This window comes from Durio zibethinus, chromosome 1, assembly GCF_047325235.1.
Source record: "Durio zibethinus cultivar Kanyao isolate XHJ-2024 chromosome 1, ASM4732523v1, whole genome shotgun sequence".
Lineage (NCBI taxonomy): Eukaryota > Viridiplantae > Streptophyta > Magnoliopsida > Malvales > Malvaceae > Durio > Durio zibethinus.
The window spans coordinates 34,694,865-34,713,169 of record NC_143162.1 but is presented as its reverse complement, the minus strand read 5'-3'; the positions used below and the strand labels follow the sequence as shown (position 1 = coordinate 34,713,169).

Sequence of the window (18,305 nt, the reverse complement as noted above, 5' to 3'; positions counted from 1 at the left end):
AAAGAACTGGACTATACATCAGCTACTACGATATGTAACTTAGTCCCATTATCATAGGTTCCAAGAAATCCAATGACCACAATACCATTAATTTAAGAAAGGTATGGAAGTTTACAGTCATATCTCTATTATTGGTTTAATCTTATAATCAGAGTACTCAAACAGAATCACACATCACGATGTTCAGAATTCTTTCACTCTATTGGACAGAAACTCCACGATCTAATTGTAAACAGCCGTTATCAATTAGTACTGATTGAGAACACAAAATCAATACCGAGAAATTCCAACGTCTCAGCATTAAAGATTAAAGCAACTGCAAGACTTCAAAACAAAAGCATATGAAAGTGAATGAGTTTATTTTCAGGAATGCTTCACATTTCTTTGTTGATGTGCATTCCACTGTAACAGCATCCATATAATCGATGTCCCTGATTTTGGGAAGAAAAAAAAAAAACATAGTTAGTTATAGGCAAAAATGGCAACTTTCACATAGTTGCATGGTAATCAAATTCCCGTGGAAAATTATAAGCCAAAACGTTTTAACCATACCATGAAAATTATCTTAGAGCAAGTTGCGGTTTCAGTTAAAAATGCTGATGTCATGATTTGTTACAGATCAGGGCATACTAAAGAAAGACCAAGAAAGATGCACATGAGATCTCAGACTTTGGCAAGCAGAGTTTTTGATTTTTGCAGTCCTAAGCCTTGATTCAATGTAGTTCTATGCAGGTTGCAAATGCAACGATAAAAGCTACAAACCCAGCAAACACGGAGAATATTTATAAACATTTATCAAATATTAAACTGATTATAATTCTTGGTCAGTTATACAATCCACAATTTTGATGTAATAAAAACAGTAAAAAGTTAAGGAAAATATTTCAGCAAATTCAATGACTTCATGCAATAGCAATGTCTTGTTTCCTAATGAAGACCGTACCTGCAAATATGCCTACGGTTGTCAGATTTGAAAGGGCCATTGTGTGGTAGAAGAGGTATTCAGTCAAAAAGTGACCAAAGGCATAGATGAATGACAAAAATGTCACCAAATATAGTGGCTTATTTTCCAAGTTGAATGCACATACAAAGCAGAGAGTACAAGTCAAAAGTGTCCAAACTCCGAATGTCCTCCCATGAACTTCGGTCACTGCATATCATTAGAAACAAATGGGAGAGATTAATTATTAAGACCTGGAATGACATATCATCAGAATTATACTGATATCAGAGTCTTCTTCCATTTTCTAATATTTATCACCAAAAACTGGTCTTTTGGCCCAAAAAAAAAAAAGCCTAGAACTTCTTTTAACTTGTACATAGGGGTAAAGAAGGAAATCTCAACTGCAAGGCAATAAAGTTTCCATCTAACATAGAGATAAAATGGAGCATTATCAAATTCATTAACCGGAACAAGATGGAAAAAAAAATCCATGCCATAACTGACGAATATTGATATCTTAAGGTCAGATTATCATATGTTTTGTTCTCTCCACTGCCAGGTATAAGGTTGCAATAGTTCAAAAGAATTTAGAGCATTTTAATAGCAAACAAGCAACCTATTTAGAGGAATTCAATTCCAATCTCCTTTATCTTGTTTGAAACAGATACTTGAAATCATAAAAAAGAATTAACTTCAATAAGGCAAAACATAAAATCAAGGAATAGAAAACATAGCTTTAATTTTCATCATGAAACACCTTCAAGATCCCTCAAAGAAAAAGTAAGGCATGCTTTTTTGCTCAAAAATAGTATCTCCACTGGATTACATGCACAAAATATCATGCCCAAGCCATATCTGACGTGTATGCATTGTATTTACTTAAATTTTAGGTAACCCTTCCTCTTGTTCCCTTTAGCTAGAACAAACTCATACAGTTCAAAGATCAAACGGACCAGGGATATTTTCTTTTTTTTTTTTTTTTCACACTGTACTATGTCAAAATCCAAATTGTATCTTTCTTGAGCTCTGGACTCAAATTTTATCACCCTTCTAAGCCAAATTCATTCCCTTAAAAAATCCATGATTTAATAGTTTCTTCCTAGTGTTCCAACTGGAGTCAAAATCCATGTGTCCTCATTATTAAATTTTCATGTGGAAAACCACCAATGACACCTTTGCTGCCAACAGTCTTTCACGTCAAATAAGCAATGGTTTATACCTGCACTTAAAGAACTATACTTGAAGCTGCAATTAACACAACTAAAATTTCAGATGTACCAAATCTGTTTTGTGTTTGTTTACTCCAATTCAGACATCCTATATCTTTCATGAACAATGGACCCAAAATCAACTGTCTGCCTAACAAACTCTTCCCTCTCATTATTATTCTACGTTTGTCTACTTTTTGACTGTACTATTACATCTGAAATCGACCAGTTTGTTTCTTTCTTGGTTTTGCGACTGACTTTAGGTAGAGATGTGAATCTTGCAATCTCCTCAACCCTCATCCCTTCTCATCAACCAAGACAAAATAAAAAATGGCACCAGAACAAAATCTAACTTCAAGTAAGATGCATCATCAGCATTGGACTATTAAGCAAGAACCTGAATTTCGGTGCAAAGAACAAAATGGGCAATTGGACCGAAACCAACAAGTCTGATACACATCTATCCTTGTGTATTTCTTGCAGACAAGTTTGTTGAAGCATTTCAAAGAGAACTAATAAATGTTAGTTATTAGATCCAGAAAAGCAAATATATTTTATTAATTCAAGCTAACTAGCATGCCAGTTAGAAGTAAAGTTTAGACAAAATAAGACTAATTGAATGTTAGAAACATAAATCTCTCCATGTGGAGAAAATGCTCCACCACTCAATGCATCAACTAATTAACTCAATTCAAAGTACTTGTTGTTTTCTTTAGAAAATAAAACAAAATAATTCATTGCAACTAGCTTTCCAAAATCATTGCTCCGAAAGCAATAAAGCGAACATTTTTTCCTATGAGAATCTTCAAAATCTCTAACCTTTGGGATCCCAAATTAAACTTTTTCCCTATTTTTTAATCTGGGTATCGAAACTTCGATCTCTAGCTTAAAGAGACATAAACCCAACACTTGGCACACACACAAAAGCAGCACCTTGTCTCCATGACCGAGAAAAATAAACTAACTTCATTTGTTACAAATTACTACTACAAATTTGATCTTGTAAGAGTGAGTGATTTTTCAAAAATCGTGCCTTCTAATTCACAGAAAACCAAACATCGAAAGCAATTAAAAATAATAAACAGAGAATTAAGCAACGAAATAACAAGTTTCAGAGAAAAAAAAATCTTACTGGTGGTGTTGGAGAAAACGGCGAGACGAAGAGCCCAAACATCAAAAAAGCCGAACCAAACGGAGGATAATCGAAGTGAACCCACCAGCATTAACCACCATCCCAACGCCTTCATCTTCTTCACTGTTTGTATCTGCTACTACCTCGCTGAGTTCCTGCCTTCAACGAGTTCCTGCCTTCAACTAGAAGCAGCAGATTCGGCTCAAACTGCACCGTTTTGACTGCTTAATACTTCAGTTTGACACTTTCGACTTCGTGTTCCCACTTTTACCCTCAACAAAACAATTGTATAAATACAATAAATAAAGAATAAATATATAGAAAGTAGACAAAAGTCAAATCTACCTTTAAACGCGTGAAAACCAAAGAAAAAAAAAAAACATTAAGAAGCAAGATTGTTGTACACAGGTGTACTTTTAACCTTCATAAAAATTTAACGTCACTCAATTTGTATTTAATGAATTACTATTGATAAATAAAAAAATTAGTGAAACAATTAGAATCACAAATTTACTTGAAAAAGATTTACAAATATAAATATAGATATTAGTTAATAAATTATTTAAACATATATAATTGATCAATTTTTTAAAAGTTTAATCTAAATTATCAAGTTTTGGAGACTTGAAATTTAAAATAAAATATATTAAAATTTTAAAATATTAAAATATTAAAATTTTAAAATTTAATTTAATTTAATTTAAAAATATTTTATTAATAATTTAATATCTTGAACCTGATTACTAGTTGAAAATTGAATTATATCGATATTTAAATTAAATAATCTAATTAGTCAATAAGTGTACCTGTGATCGAGAGAAATGTCTTATTTTTGGCTTTATTTCCATTTCCGGCTGTATAATTGCTACTATATATGAAATTGATGACACCCTCTCTCTTAACTTGCTTTCTCCTAATAATCGCCTCGATATTTTTATTTTTTTGTTCTTTTCAACTTGCTGTGGCAAATTTGCATCAGCTAATCAACATCAAGGTGCTGTTTCTCAAGTCTATATCATCTTCGTCGTATTGTTTCACATCCTTTTTTTTTTTTTTCCAACATTTCGTTTATCTAACTTTAAACAAACCCATCACAATTAAATCCTTTTTGAACAAACAATGCTTATTTTTTTAATTTTATTTTCATTAATTTATGGATAAAAAGTAATAAAATTTAAAATATTAATTTGGTCACTTTGGCGAGTAATCCTTATTCTTGATTTTTTTTAAAAGTAAATAGTACGGCAGTAGTTTCTACAAAAAGCAATGGGCTTGAAAATAAAAAAACCAGGATACCATGACCCAAAAAGATTATGATTAAGATTTTTCACCATATTGAACGAGACATGTAAAAAAAATGTTGGAGGTTTTTTTTTTTTTTTTTTTATTTTGTTGATGTGGACTTATCCAGAAGGTTCTTGAAAAAGATCGTACTGCTGTCTGGTGGCGCCTAATCTCCAATACGAAAAATAAAGCAATTTTGTTGAATAGAAATTCAATGCTCAATGGCACTAATTTTGTTGATAGAGCCATTGATGTTACTTTAAGAAAGCTGATTGGATTTCGCTTTCACCCGTGTAAATAGAATAAAATAGGGAAATTATTTCAATATCTTAGTTTACCATAGTAATTTTAATGTATGTCAGAGAAACACGATAAATAATATTTATTTCAAATTTGCTCTAATTTTTTTTCTGAAATAAAATTATTCCAATTTATTTTTTTATTATTTAATATATAAAATTATCAATTTATAATTGAATTAGATATTCGAATATGTTCTTAATTAGTAAAAAGTTACCACCAAAGAGTTGATGGGAAATATGAAAAATATTAACAAATAAATTTCATACTTGAAAATCATTAAAAAAAATTAGCTAATAATAATAATAATAATAATAATAATTTTTTGAACACAAAGGGAAATAGTGGTAATAGTATTTGGGATTTTGCAAGGGTTTAAAAGGGTTATGGTGTGGAATATTGAAGCACCGATGAATTCCAACGATGCTTGCATGCTCCGTTTCATTACAATGGTGAAGTGATGATTGCTACTTGAAAATAATTGACGATGTCATTAGTAGACGTAAATCAAAACCACACTTCCAGCATCATCCATACCCAAAAAAGCCAAATAAATCCAGACCCCCAAATCCCAATCCTGTCTAGTTCCCCACTAGCCTAGTTAAAACGTTAAAAACACTACAAAAAGATTCCCTCCAAAGTCATGGCCAAGTGAAAGTCATGCAAATAATTTCTCGTGAATCAGTACTTTTTTATGTTCACCTAAGTGGGTAAATTAAAGGAAACTTTTTTCCCGTAAAATTTACTAATTTGGGTTGAAACTTGGAGCATAAACCATTTGTGGATGAGTGAGGACGCATTTGGCACGATCCCCAACTCCTCTCCGCGAAAACAATGGTTGTGGAGTGGACTGTGGGCGCTGCGGTGGTCCCCAATCTCATATTGTACCGCACCTATTAGCAAGTCATGTGATAGTGATGTAATTTCTGAGGCAAAACCCCCCACAACGTTTTTCCTCCCCGATCCCCACCACGGTTAAGCACCCTTCACTTTCCAATATGACAGATTGACAGTTTTGTTTATGTGTAGAGATGGCAGAGAAAACCCCCTCCCCACACTAAAAAACACACACTCAAGCAAAGAGGTGAACGTGATTCCTAATTCTCAAAGTCTCGATTCCCGACGAAGCAAACAAAAACTTCCAATCCAATATAAAGCCACTCTGGCTTGCCAGAGCCACGTCTATTTTATTTAAAGCTTTTGGTCCTTTATTCTACAACTGTTTTCAACTGTAAAAATGCAGCCATATTATGTGTGCAGAGAGTCCTGCGAGTGGTAGCACCAGCAGAGAAAAGCACCACATGCTTGTCTGACTCCTTTTACGTCCCTCCCCTCCCTTCAAAAACCAAATTGGCTACAACAGGAATTCAAAAGTACCCAATCTATAAGCAGACGGACCACCAAATCCATGTCCTACCACTTTCCCTTTACCGCACTTTCTTTCAAAATAAACTACCGACCCATTGCTGCATACAAATTCATTGGAATCCTTTGTTAGCTAAAAACTTTTGGAAGTCGGCTAATTATCTTCTTTTGAATAATTAATGGCACTAATAGACGAATTAAGTCATAACAAAACATAATTAATGGCACTAAAAAACGAATTAAGTCGTACAAAAACTATGATCCTTTGCAAAGTATGCTGTCTCTCTCTCTCTGCCTACTAATGAAAGCAGATTACAGCTATCATGCATCCATAAAACAATTCTTCAAATAAATATATCTCCAGTACGCAGCAGTAACGTACACGCACATCCGTTGCCCATTCCCCAACGTCCCTCCACTTGTTCGTCCTTGACACGATATCCAAAAACAAATAAACATCCTTTGATCTTACTTATTTAAGTACCTGGAGCAAAGATAATCAGAAATGTGCCTACTATAAACAGACAAACCATGGCATTACAACAGCTCATCAATCCTTACAATCTAATTCAAATAGAAAATAGTAAGTAATAATTATAATTACTATATATTAAAAATAAGTCAGCTTGACTACAATATATCAAAAAAAAAAAAAAGAAAAACCCTTTTCTCTACCCATAAAAGAAGAAAAAGAAAAACAACACAAGCCACACGGGTAAGAACAAAGCGTGCGTGTCTAATATGAAAATCTCACCATTCCTTCCATTCCCTTCATTCTCTACTGTACAAAGTTTTTAGATTGTTTGTCAGTGGTAAAAAAGTAAATCAAAGAAACTCTCGCTCTCCACGATGGAACCTAAAACCCATCCACTCAGGAAAATTTAAAAAAAGCAAAAAAAAAAGCTGGGAAAATCCGAATCAGCCAAGTAAATCCTGGTCGTTACAGAGCTCTTTTCTTAACCGTTGAGAGAAAAGCCTGCAAGCATCCATACTCAAATCCACAGCAGCGGCTAAAGCCACGAAAGCAGCTGCATCCTCCGTACAGTTCACATGTTGCACGCTCACCTCCACACAAGGCTTGCTACACTTGCCTTCCCCTTCCACGCGAGCCGACATTACAAACCCTCTGTACACGCAAAACGGCCATAATCCGTACCCGAAATCCCCACTACTCCTCGGACTACACGCCGGCGACGTCGCGCTCCCCGGCGTTGCCCGTCCGTTGGAACATCCGCCGCTGCTTCCGCACCCTAGGTCAATAACGAACTTCCCTCCCTTACCCGAGTTCAGTGTTGACTCGGCTAGAACAATAGCCGCCGAGCTCATATCAGGAATGAGTTCAAAACGGTAACCAAGTCCATCAGAGGAGCCACGTTCGCGCCAAGCCTCGAGACGGCCCCAGGGTTTCCAGGTGCCATCTCCTGGACGGAGAATAAGCCATGATCCAGGATTAGAACGACTTACTCGGTCCGAACCTGGTGAAGCCACGAAAGGAGTAACCATTGAAGCGGCAGCTACAGGTGAGCCGGATAAGTCGTGGACCGTTATTGACCATCCTTTTCGTTCCTTTCCTGGCCTTTCCCTTTCGCTTCCAAACGAGCTTAACCAACTACGAGAGCTACTAGCCTCCGACTGTAACGACCTGTCCAATTTTAACTAAAAATTTTAGTCCACACGCAAAGAACAAACATACCAAACTAACTAAACAGTAAAAAGTAAAAGAAAAAAAAACTTTTCCTTACAAATTTAGTAACTTTACAAAAGCCTGGAAAATAAATAATTAAAAAGGGTAAAAACCAACCTGGATCTCTGATTCCGATCACCGGTATTTCTAAAACTGAATTTGCAAGTGAAAACAGGTTGCCGGATATTTCCTCGGATCAGAAACACTTGAGGACTACATTCGGGTTCGCCATCAAACTGGAAAACGAATCTCGGGTCGGGTTCCGCTTTAACATTCAAGTGAAACTGTGCAGAGGAACCTTTATTAGCTTCTTTCCCAACCGAAATCCAGCCATTGTGGAACACGCAAGCCCTAGATTCAGTTCCAGCCAGATCCAACGCCACCGACACGTTCCCTAGCAGACGGCCCGAGTTAACCCCGCAAGTAGTGCCTCTCCGGCCTGTATAGATAGCTATCTTGAGACAAAGCTTGGCAGAAAAGATCGATTTCGCTGCGAGTTTGTTGATATCGTCTTTGCTGAGGTGGAAAGTAGCGGCTAGGGTTTGGAGCTGGTTGTCAGGGAACTGATTCTCCGGCGGAATGTAGGGAACAACGGCGGTTTGTAAAGGAAAATTCTTAAGCTTAATCTTACAAAAACACGGCGACGAAGAAGGGTGAACAACGGACCGAGCCGGTTTAGACGCAACCGGAATTTTTAACGCAAGATTGCCTACGGTAAGTCGTACGAAAGGGCAAGGGTCCATTTTCTTTTGCACTCGCCCTTCCTCTTCAAAAACCCACAGTTTTGAATATATAGAGATGTAAGAAGAGGTTACATGGAAAAACGTGAAGGGAAAGCGGCTTGGAAAAGTGTAAATGGCAATATGCTGAACACTGTCTTCGTGTTGCTTTTCTCATGTCTCTGAATTTTATAGAAAAACACAATTTATGTGTACATGAATAGGGTTTGGGTTTGGGAAGAGATTAATGACATAAATGTTTAAGTTTGGTTGCGAAAACAGGGGTGGATGACAGCTAAGTACAGGCTGGCGTTAATTGCCAGAGGGGAGGGAAGCTGACGGAATCTGAGGTGAGGTGTAGGCTCCACATTTCATTTTTGGTTTATGATATGACGAAAATACTCTTCTCTGCCCTTTGCAATTCTGGCGTGTTTGATTTGTGTACTAAAATAAGCATTCTATGAAAATAGAATAGTGAAGGAATATAATAGAAAATATTTGATTTATTGAAATGAAATATAAGAGAAATTAGTATTAATATATTTGATTTATTTTTAAAAAAATAGTTGGATTAAGTTTAAATTATTATTTTATTTTTATTAAATTAATTATTAATTTATTATAAAATATTATTAATCACAATTAATTAATAAATGATAATTAATTATATTTTATTATTTATATTTTATTAAAAATATTAAAAACTATTTCACAAAAATAGTTATAGAAAATTAAATATATGTTATTATTCCATTTTTGAATTATTTTTCTCCTTCTCTTTTATTTTTCTTCATTCTCCTTCATTTTTTACCCCTCTACTTCCCGCCATCCACCACCCTTAGCAATGATCGGAGAACAAATTTCTGAAGATGAAACGTCACTCAATCGTCTAAAATCGCCGTAGAATCATCGATTTGACTTTACCAGTGACTAGATCGCACCGCCCATGAACGTATTCGACCCTTTTCAGCCAACTGGATACCTGCAATTACTCTATCTCTTCACCGACCCATGGATCTCATGATCTCCTCACAGTTTTTAGTGACTCAAAAACACTAGATCTAAGCGTCAGTGAGCCTTTTTGAGACTATCAATGACTATATCTTAACACCGGAGATTTGGTCCGATTAGATTAATAAACGACCATTGTCGTTGGCGACTTTGATGTAATCGGAAATGATATGGTAGACCTTTTTGATAAACACTCTCTCCCCCACATCTAAACTATAATATAATTTCAATAAACATAAAACGGTATAATGATAAAAAAAGAAAAAGGTTGAACCTCTATTCCACGAAGCTCAAAAGAGCTATTCTTCCATGAGAGCTCGAAATTATTATTATGAGACTTGAAGGAATGGCTATTCCTAAGCAAGAAGGATTTCATGAACCAAACTAGTAAAAGTAATTGATTATTCAAACACAGAATATTGGGGGAATGGAAATTCCATTCCCCCAATCAATCGTGCTGTCGTGGAATCTTACTTCTCCTATGCTAAAAATGAAAGAAAAATCGTTGCGTTAAAATTGTTAGTTATATAACTAAATAATTAATTAATATTATTTTATTTGTGTGTACTTTTTTATTATTATTAAACACTGAACTTTGGTACCGCAAGTGGGTTGCGCCATTAAGAGTTCTTTTTTCGTTTCTCAAATTTTTTTTTGGTGGGTCAGAGTTTTTGATAGAGTGATTTGGGGCCGTCCGATCTGGAATATGATGGGAAGCAGGAAGTGGGGTTTCATTTCATCCAGTGGTTAGGTTCAGGATCTGATGGCTGAATTTACAGAGAGGGTTTGCATGGTGTAGTGTGTAGACGCGTGGTCATTGTGCTGAATTCCAAATGAAAACTCGTAAAACAAACTTGCTGTCTGCTAGTTTGATGCATTTACTGGCTGAATCATAAATGTGGAACTAAAATGTACTGCCATAAATAATATTTTTCACCACACTTCTTTAATGGACATCAAGTTATAATTTATCATCCAACAAAACCCAAACCTTGTTCTTTTTTTTTTATTAATGTAATGAATGATTCATATATTATAATAAAATATTTAATATAATATATAAATTTAAATTTTTTTAATATAATATTTAAATTATGAATATTTTTAATCAATATGATATATATTTTTAATGTAATTAACTTAAAATGATAATATATAATAAATAAATAATTCATCGAGTATAATATTAATTAATGAATTTATAATTTAAGTATTATATTTAAAAAAAATTAAATTAAATTATTATATTAAATATTTTATTATAATTTAAAATTTATTTATGATTTGTATATTTTAATAGTTCAAAGTATATATATATATATTTAATTTCCAAATTGCTACATTCTTTGTATAAAAAACAAATTATTCTTCATTAATGTGAAGTGACTCATCAAGTTTGTACTATGTTATCCCTTTTAATATAACCATGGACTATGGTTGATGCAAAAATAGAAATAACTCCTTGGTTTGGATGAAAAGAAATATAATTAATTTGGTTTATGCTGGGTATCAATAGGGTTGGGATGCCAACCCATAATGTTGAACTAATCATATAATAATCTCAAATGAAGACAGTGGATCCATCAAATTCATCATCGAAACTAGCACTTTAGCTATGTGGGTTATTTGACATTAAAAAGAATTATTGCTTCAAAATAGAGTTATAGAGAAGCCGCGTTGTCTCATTTCATAAATTTCACTCTTCAAATTCGTTATTAAAATTTACCTTTAAACAAAATATTAATAAATGAGTTTTTATATTTGAAAACGGTATGTATCATTTTTTCAATTTTATGTTATTGACAATAAATAAGATATTTTTTTTCAATTTAGCACTTACTTGTCACAAAAATGGAGGAGACAAATAGTTAATTGGTTTGACCCAAAGGCCTAATCTCCAAAAATAAAAATCTAATATAGTTGTTGGTGTGATAAAAAAATTTTTTAATCAAAATATTTATTAAAGTTTTATTTATATTTAGGTACACTAAAAATTATACATTATATGAGTGACAATTTAAGATAAATATTAAGAAAGTATATCATCAATAATTGTTGTAATGTAATGGAATTAATTATAATTTAATATTGTGTAGGATTCATAAAAATTATATAAAATTCACACATTTAAATCATAAAATTTTACATAAATTTTTTTATGATTAATTAATTATAAAATTATAGTAAAAAAATAGACGACATATTTCCCATAAATATTATAAGTAACGACAATGTAATATATATATATATATATATATATAAACACTTAAAAAGAAAGGAATTGGTGTGACCCAAAAAGAATTATGAAGGCCACCATTGTTTGAGGCCCAAAGTAATTGAAATTTACTGGTGTGAGTCATTATGGTACAAAGGATAACGCACGTAATCCAAAAGTAAGGTGCGGAGACACCCAATGTCACTCTCCTCTCTCGCAATCTTTTATGCAACCTAAAGGCCGAAAGGACCAACCAAAGAGAAAGTGGGAAGCAATCCAAGGCAGAGAAAACCATGCTTATAGTTTCCGTAGCTTCAGCTCCCAAAATCACCCTTCTTCCCAATTCCATATCTTCTGTACCTTCATTTAATACACGTAGTCTTCCATCTGCAACGATTTCCAATGGTGGGTTAGTGATAGAATGTTCATCGAGGCCACGGAAGAAGGCAACGAAGCATCACATGAAGACAAGGCCACGCAAGACTCAGCCATGGGACATAAAGAGGAAGCCCGCCGTTTACGCTCCTTTGCCTCCACTCCCTCCTGATTGGACCCTGGTTTCCAGCGGTGCTGCCGATGATGTTGTTGCTGAGGATGGTCTCGCTGGAGCTGCTCTACCGGCACCTGTTTCAAGCGGGTAGCTTTTCTTGTTTCTCATTTGTCGATTGTGTCGTATTTGTTTGAGGGTTTTGCTTTGTTATCTGGGTTTGGGTTATTGTGGTTAGTTTTGGGCTTCATGGCTAAATGATTGAATGAAATTGAAAGTGAAACTGAAATGTACACTGATGAATATCTTTTTAATCTGTCTTAAATTTCGAGGTAGATTTGCCCATCAGCTCATGTTTATATTAGTTTCAGTTTTTGTAAGAAATTACATCTGTTTTCATTTTTCTCTTTTTTGTAAAATTAGGAACATGGAACTCTGCTAACAGACTTTGCCAAAAAGCATAGCTTTTTCTTCGTAACAATCAAGCCGTTTCACTTTAAGTTGTTCTGAATTTTGATTCATTAAACTTTGGGCAATCAGCTTAAGGAGTTAAAAAAGAAGTATTGAATCATCCTAGAAACATATATACCAGGAATAAAGACGGGTAATTTTCAAAGCATCCATACCCGTCTAACAGCCATGATGTTTTGAGGTTTGGGCTTCAGCAATTAAGTTCTCAAGATCCTTTTATAATCAACGACTCTACCTGAATACAAAGACAATGACTGAAACTGCATGGAACAGAACAATGTCTATCAAGAAACATCAGATGTGATTGTACCAAGTGCTCTCCTATCACCATGTTACATGTACCAGCGAAAGGGTAATTACAAAGTAGAACAAAAAAATTGAGCACACGTGAATTCGCAGAGAGCCGTTTACATTATAAGCTACTTAGTAGGGACAATCCTACTAAGCCCGATGTAATTACAGAATTTGGAGGTTGGGATCTTTCGCACTTTGAAATGCACCCTCTTCCAGCTGCTAGCAGGATTTACACGATGCCATACAAGGTAACGAAACAAGCACGAGACCTCGTGTTGCATATGATTATTGAGACAATCTGATGCTTTGGAGAGTGGAGTAGCATGCCGTCTTTTTACATCCTGATTCCTTAAGGTTTTCAGAAAGTTACTAGCATGATCTTTTCTTGTATCGACTCTGCACCAGGCTCAAGAGAAAGTCTGTAAATATATGTTCATACCCAGGCATTTTCCCATACCCTGCAATATTTTCACAAACAATTGCAGAGTAAGTCAGTATGTCTGTAAGGTGCTTTGAGAAAAGAACAAAATGGGTTTTAAACCAGGTCTACAACTGACACCATGATGCTTATGGAATAGAAGTTTCACTTGCCAGGAAAGTAGTTGATGTCAATGACATAGAAATGATCCCTGGTTCCATGCTCCCGGATGATATCTAAGTTAAAAAGCCGAAGACCCTACATATAACAAAAAATTGTAAAGAAATATACCAGAAATTATCCACCCATTGGTATATGTGCAGATCAGAAAACTAAAAGGCAAATTTTAAAACTACCAGTCTTCGACGAAGTTCTTTGGCTAGTCTTTCAAGTAAAGGGCGAGGAGGAAGCTCTGCATAGCAAGGAAAAACATATGTTAGGGGGCTTACAAAGATACCAACGACATGGCTTAAGACAGCGTTTCATACTTCAACACAGTTCAAAGCAGCCCCCTTTTTTATATTAACCCACAAGTTGAATGAAATTAACTGGAAATTAACTGAAAAGCTGCGATCAAATAATGTTCAACCTTTCTGACTCAACCATGAAAATGTCTTCAAACAAACTCCAAATTCAATCACATGATCAAACATTCATGTCATAATGTCCAACTAGCAGAACCGAAACAGTAGCAAAGAAGAAAAGGTACTCGGTCAGGACAACTTACCAGCCACACTAGGGTCCAAATCTGCATCATCTGCAGAAGCTGCAGCACAGGAAACACGTGGAAACCGGAAAACACCGGCATTTTTTGAGAGCTCTCTTTTAGTTACATCAGGTAAAGAGAAACGCCTGACTACTTTTATGGCTTCTCCAACAATATATACCTTGAAGAGAACACCTCCTACAGCCATTAAATGAAAAAAAAAAGCAGTACAGCAGTTAGGCTTTGGAAAAGCTATGGTTATTAAGTCTCTACAAAAACTACAGTTCCATACCATGGTTAACAAACTCCTGAAGAACAAGTGGAGGTTCAAGTATCCGGAGAGAGTATTGATCATAAGCAAGTGATAATTCGTGAGACTTTGCACTTCCATCAGCAACCAATGGTTTTGCAACTAAATTGATGAGAATATGCAAGTTTGCTTAGAAAGAATTGCCATGAAAATAGGAGCAGATTAAGGGAAAAAATAAATCACATGATTTGGGAAAATGATCCAGGCAAAGTATCTCTATAATTGTTATGATTCAAGTCCAGTGACAGGTGCCATGCAGACCTCACAGGTAACATATGGAACATGTGAAACAGATTATTAAACCTACTGCACAATATACCAAAGACAAAGTATAACTTAAATAGACCCTACAGAATGGTAGGTTATATTAGAACAACACATGACAACATCAGCGTACCAAGTGGCAGTGTCAATCCAGCTTTGGCTACAGCATCAGGAATGCATGATGCGTCTCTTTTAATGACCAATTGCCTGGGAACGCCAACATTTCCTGCATGGTAAAAAAATAACATCCATTTTGATCAGCATGGGAGTTCATTTATAAACCTTTCATTGAAAACCAAAAAGTTCTGATGAGAATCAGTACAAAATTACCATAGGAGTCAGATAAATTCATATCTGCAACACATTGTAGCATTGATTGGCGATTGTGTAAATGTTGTATAGCATCAGGAGGATCAAGAACTGTGACTTCTGGATGTGTTCGTCTATATTCCTGCAATTATAGGTTAAAGACGTTAAGATGGATTGGTCTCAACACAAATGTGTAATTAGCAAACAAATAGCCCTTGAAATGGCAACTTTTCTAAAAATAACTGTTAATATACCTACAGCCTATTATTGTCCAAAACCAACACTTTAGAATCCTTTGGCCATAAATAAACAAAAACCTTTAAAATCCTCATTTTTTGACTTTTGCACTTACAATTTCCTTCACAGCAACTTATTACATTCTTCCCGGAATAAAAACTTTTAAAATAGACACCTAAGAAACTTATAATTCCTGGCTCGTGTATATTATCCAGTAAGAAATTCATACAAACTCACAAGGCAGATCCCAAATTTTTTTGATTGAGCACTGTGATTAACAAACCACCCTCTGGTTGCAACATATGAATGCCATCCACCTAAATTCATGCCAACACTGAACTATTGAAAGTTGAAAACAGCTCATACAGGCTACAAGATACTTAATAAAGCACCATCACAAAATTGAGAAACTCTCTTGAGATTTAAGTGACATAAAACTGATAAAGAACATATTTAACATGAATGGGTTAGTCAAGTGCTAGAATTAGTACCTACAGTTATATCCTAAAGAACTGACTCAAAATAGAATTAGAAAAGAAAATTTGGACCGCGTTACAAACTGAACTCATATACTAGCACTAGATTCCAAAGAAAATAGGAGTGCAATTTAAGCAGCTGATACCTCTGTAAATCTATAATTATAAACTAAGATAAGCTACAGAAATTTCAGATTTGTTCTCCGGAAACATATAAATTTTAACTTAAAAAATACAATAAAAACAGCAATATTCCAACTTCCAAAGCACAACTGATTTAAATTCTCATGTAAGAACTTAATCTAGATAAGGTCAGAATTTAACTTCAAAAATACAATAAAAACATCAATATTCCAACTTGCAAAGCACAACTGATCATAAATTCTTACATAAGAACTTAATCTAGCTGAGATCAGAAGGTTTGTCACTGTAATACTAGAACACATACTGGACATTTGCAAATGAGAAAAGTGAATCCTTTTACTAGTCACATCCTCAAGCAGCCAAAGTGAGACTTAACGAGGGAGGCACTTACAAAATCTAGTCCTTAAGCATGATATAGCAAATACTAGAAGTACAACAGATCCTACACTTTCTAGGATTGAGTCGGGACAGAAAGGGGTAATAATGTACCCAGGACACATGAAGCCATTCAAAACAATGAAAAGATTTTTTGCAGGTAATACTAAGGAAAACCTGAAAAATCAGCTAGATGGCCATGGAAGAAGAAACACCCTCACTTGCTGGAAGCTTAAGGCCTCGACCTCAATTATCAAGTCAGGATTCATGAGGAAGGAAAGAGCAAGCAGTCTGCAAATTATGTCAGTCACTCATGAGATTTAAACACAAAACAATTGTCTGCCACCAGTCATTGGGTTATTTGGTTCCTCACATGTAAAAACACATCAAAAGGACGAGGAAAATATGTCCAACTTAGGTGGCTTCATACACGATCATTCCAAGACATCCATCGTTCTCAAAAGAAAACAGAAAGTATAGGATCTAGAATTTGGACCAACCTCAAGAATCTGGCGCCATTCTTTTCCTGTCAACTGCATCAAAAATAAAAATGGGTCATGTTAAGTGATTGTTTGCACCCTTTCAATATGTAAAGAAATATCTACTAACCTTGTGCAATACAATATCAAAAGGACCTTGATCCGAGAGAGGTATGTTTTGATCAATTGCAACAAACAATATCCCTTTATTCCTGCACCACTTCCAACATTTTACACAGTTACAAACACAAAAGAAAGAAACAACACATCAACAGCAACAGAGGCATGATGATAACTGCACAATTCAAGCCTTTTCTCCTATCAAGGTAAAAACGATCACACTCCTTAATTAAAAAACACAACAGAAAAGGACCCATAATTTAATATTAGCAGAGGATCATGTTGCAGGCACTGAATCAAAAAGAAAAGAACAAAAAAAAAAAAAAAAAACCTTAGCGTAGAGCCATGGAGGTCGTTTAAGATTCAGCTTAAAGAATTTAGACTTAAGTAATAGTAGTAGCTGATGTTTGCTTCATGAAATAATATAAATATGTAAATATCTTCATGCATTAATTCCAAATAAATACTGCAAATGACATATTATAAACGAGAGTCATAAAATAAAAATCTTCTGAAATATTGGAGTTAAAGTGTTTGGTGTAATATCATTCACATAAATTACTTCATTTTCAACACAACCAAAACGGCAAAGACATCAAATGGCAGCATATTCTCAATCTTGGAATCCACACAATAGATTCCAAAACGATGAAGCAGAAAAATCAAATAAACGTACCCAAAAACTTAAAAAAAAAAAAAAAAAAACTCCGGTTAAGTCTTTAAAAATAGGAAAAAAACCCAAGATTCACCTGGCTAAACCTTCCAGTTTTGGTTGTAAAAAGCTCTTAACTTTCTTAGAAGTGAGGGCGTAACCGACAACAACAAGGTTTTTCTGATGTTGTTGTTGTAAAGCTCCGATGGAACACTGCGACATCGTTTCGGGTTCCTCTTCGTCGTCGTCGTTATGAGAAAACTCTTCCTTCAGCCTCATATGTGAGTGAAATCAGGGTATAATAAAGAGAAATGCGAGTGAAAATGAAGATCCGCGAGATTTCTGAGAGTCGGTTGAACAAAAGACAGGAAGAAGAAGAAGAAGAAAAAAGGAAAAATATGAGACCGAAAAAAAAGAAGGGAGCATTTGAAGGGTTTGGTGACGGAAAACGCGTGAATAAATAGGCGTTTTGGTTAGTGGGAGAGGCTTTTTGCCTTATGTATTGGACGCGTTTGATTTTGAAAATCAAGCTGTGACTGAAGCGTGATGCCAATGCGTCCGATCCATTTCCACATGTGGGAATGGGTGGCTTATGACGTGGCGGATTGTTGGAGACACCTGGGATTTTTTTTTTTTTGGATAATTCAATTTTACTATTTCTACTATTTCTGACCTTTTTTTTTTCTTATGAAAAATTTTGGA

The 18,305-nt window shown here is 34.8% G+C and overlaps 3 protein-coding genes and 1 pseudogene across 5 annotated transcripts; 1 reads left to right on the top strand and 3 right to left on the bottom strand.

Moving 5' to 3' along the window:
* Positions 1-104: 104 nt before the first annotated feature.
* Positions 105-3,564, bottom strand: LOC111312514 (ergosterol biosynthetic protein 28-like). The gene is made up of 3 exons (XM_022912844.2): positions 3,284-3,564; positions 944-1,150; positions 105-431 (listed from the first exon to the last, which is right to left on the bottom strand). The coding sequence occupies exons 1-3, from the start codon at positions 3,396-3,398 to the stop codon at positions 364-366; spliced, it is 390 nt and encodes a 129-aa protein (XP_022768579.1). The 5' UTR covers positions 3,399-3,564; the 3' UTR covers positions 105-363.
* Positions 3,565-6,800: 3,236 nt separating this feature from the next.
* On the bottom strand, positions 6,801-8,858 carry LOC111311324 (uncharacterized). Its single transcript, XM_022910697.2, has 2 exons — positions 8,034-8,858; positions 6,801-7,874 (listed from the first exon to the last, which is right to left on the bottom strand). Exons 1-2 carry the CDS (start codon positions 8,657-8,659, stop codon positions 7,151-7,153), a joined length of 1,350 nt encoding a protein of 449 aa, XP_022766432.2. The 5' UTR covers positions 8,660-8,858; the 3' UTR covers positions 6,801-7,150.
* Positions 8,859-12,033: 3,175 nt separating this feature from the next.
* LOC111310816 (large ribosomal subunit protein cL38 pseudogene) lies at positions 12,034-12,696 on the top strand (annotated as a pseudogene). Its single transcript, XR_016345686.1, has one exon. The product of XR_016345686.1 is annotated as a large ribosomal subunit protein cL38 pseudogene (transcript).
* Positions 12,697-13,008: 312 nt separating this feature from the next.
* On the bottom strand, positions 13,009-18,003 carry LOC111312513 (inositol-tetrakisphosphate 1-kinase 3-like). Of its 2 annotated transcripts, XM_022912841.2 has the most exons (10): positions 17,701-18,003; positions 16,962-17,043; positions 16,853-16,885; positions 15,142-15,262; positions 14,945-15,037; positions 14,530-14,649; positions 14,259-14,435; positions 13,888-13,943; positions 13,705-13,789; positions 13,009-13,571 (listed from the first exon to the last, which is right to left on the bottom strand). In XM_022912841.2, the coding sequence occupies exons 1-10, from the start codon at positions 17,880-17,882 to the stop codon at positions 13,483-13,485; spliced, it is 1,038 nt and encodes a 345-aa protein (XP_022768576.1). In that variant the 5' UTR covers positions 17,883-18,003; the 3' UTR covers positions 13,009-13,482. The 2 variants fall into 2 exon arrangements, with proteins under 2 accessions (XP_022768576.1, XP_089622732.1); XM_089766606.1 differs by lacking the exon at positions 14,530-14,649.
* Positions 18,004-18,305: the final 302 nt, after the last annotated feature.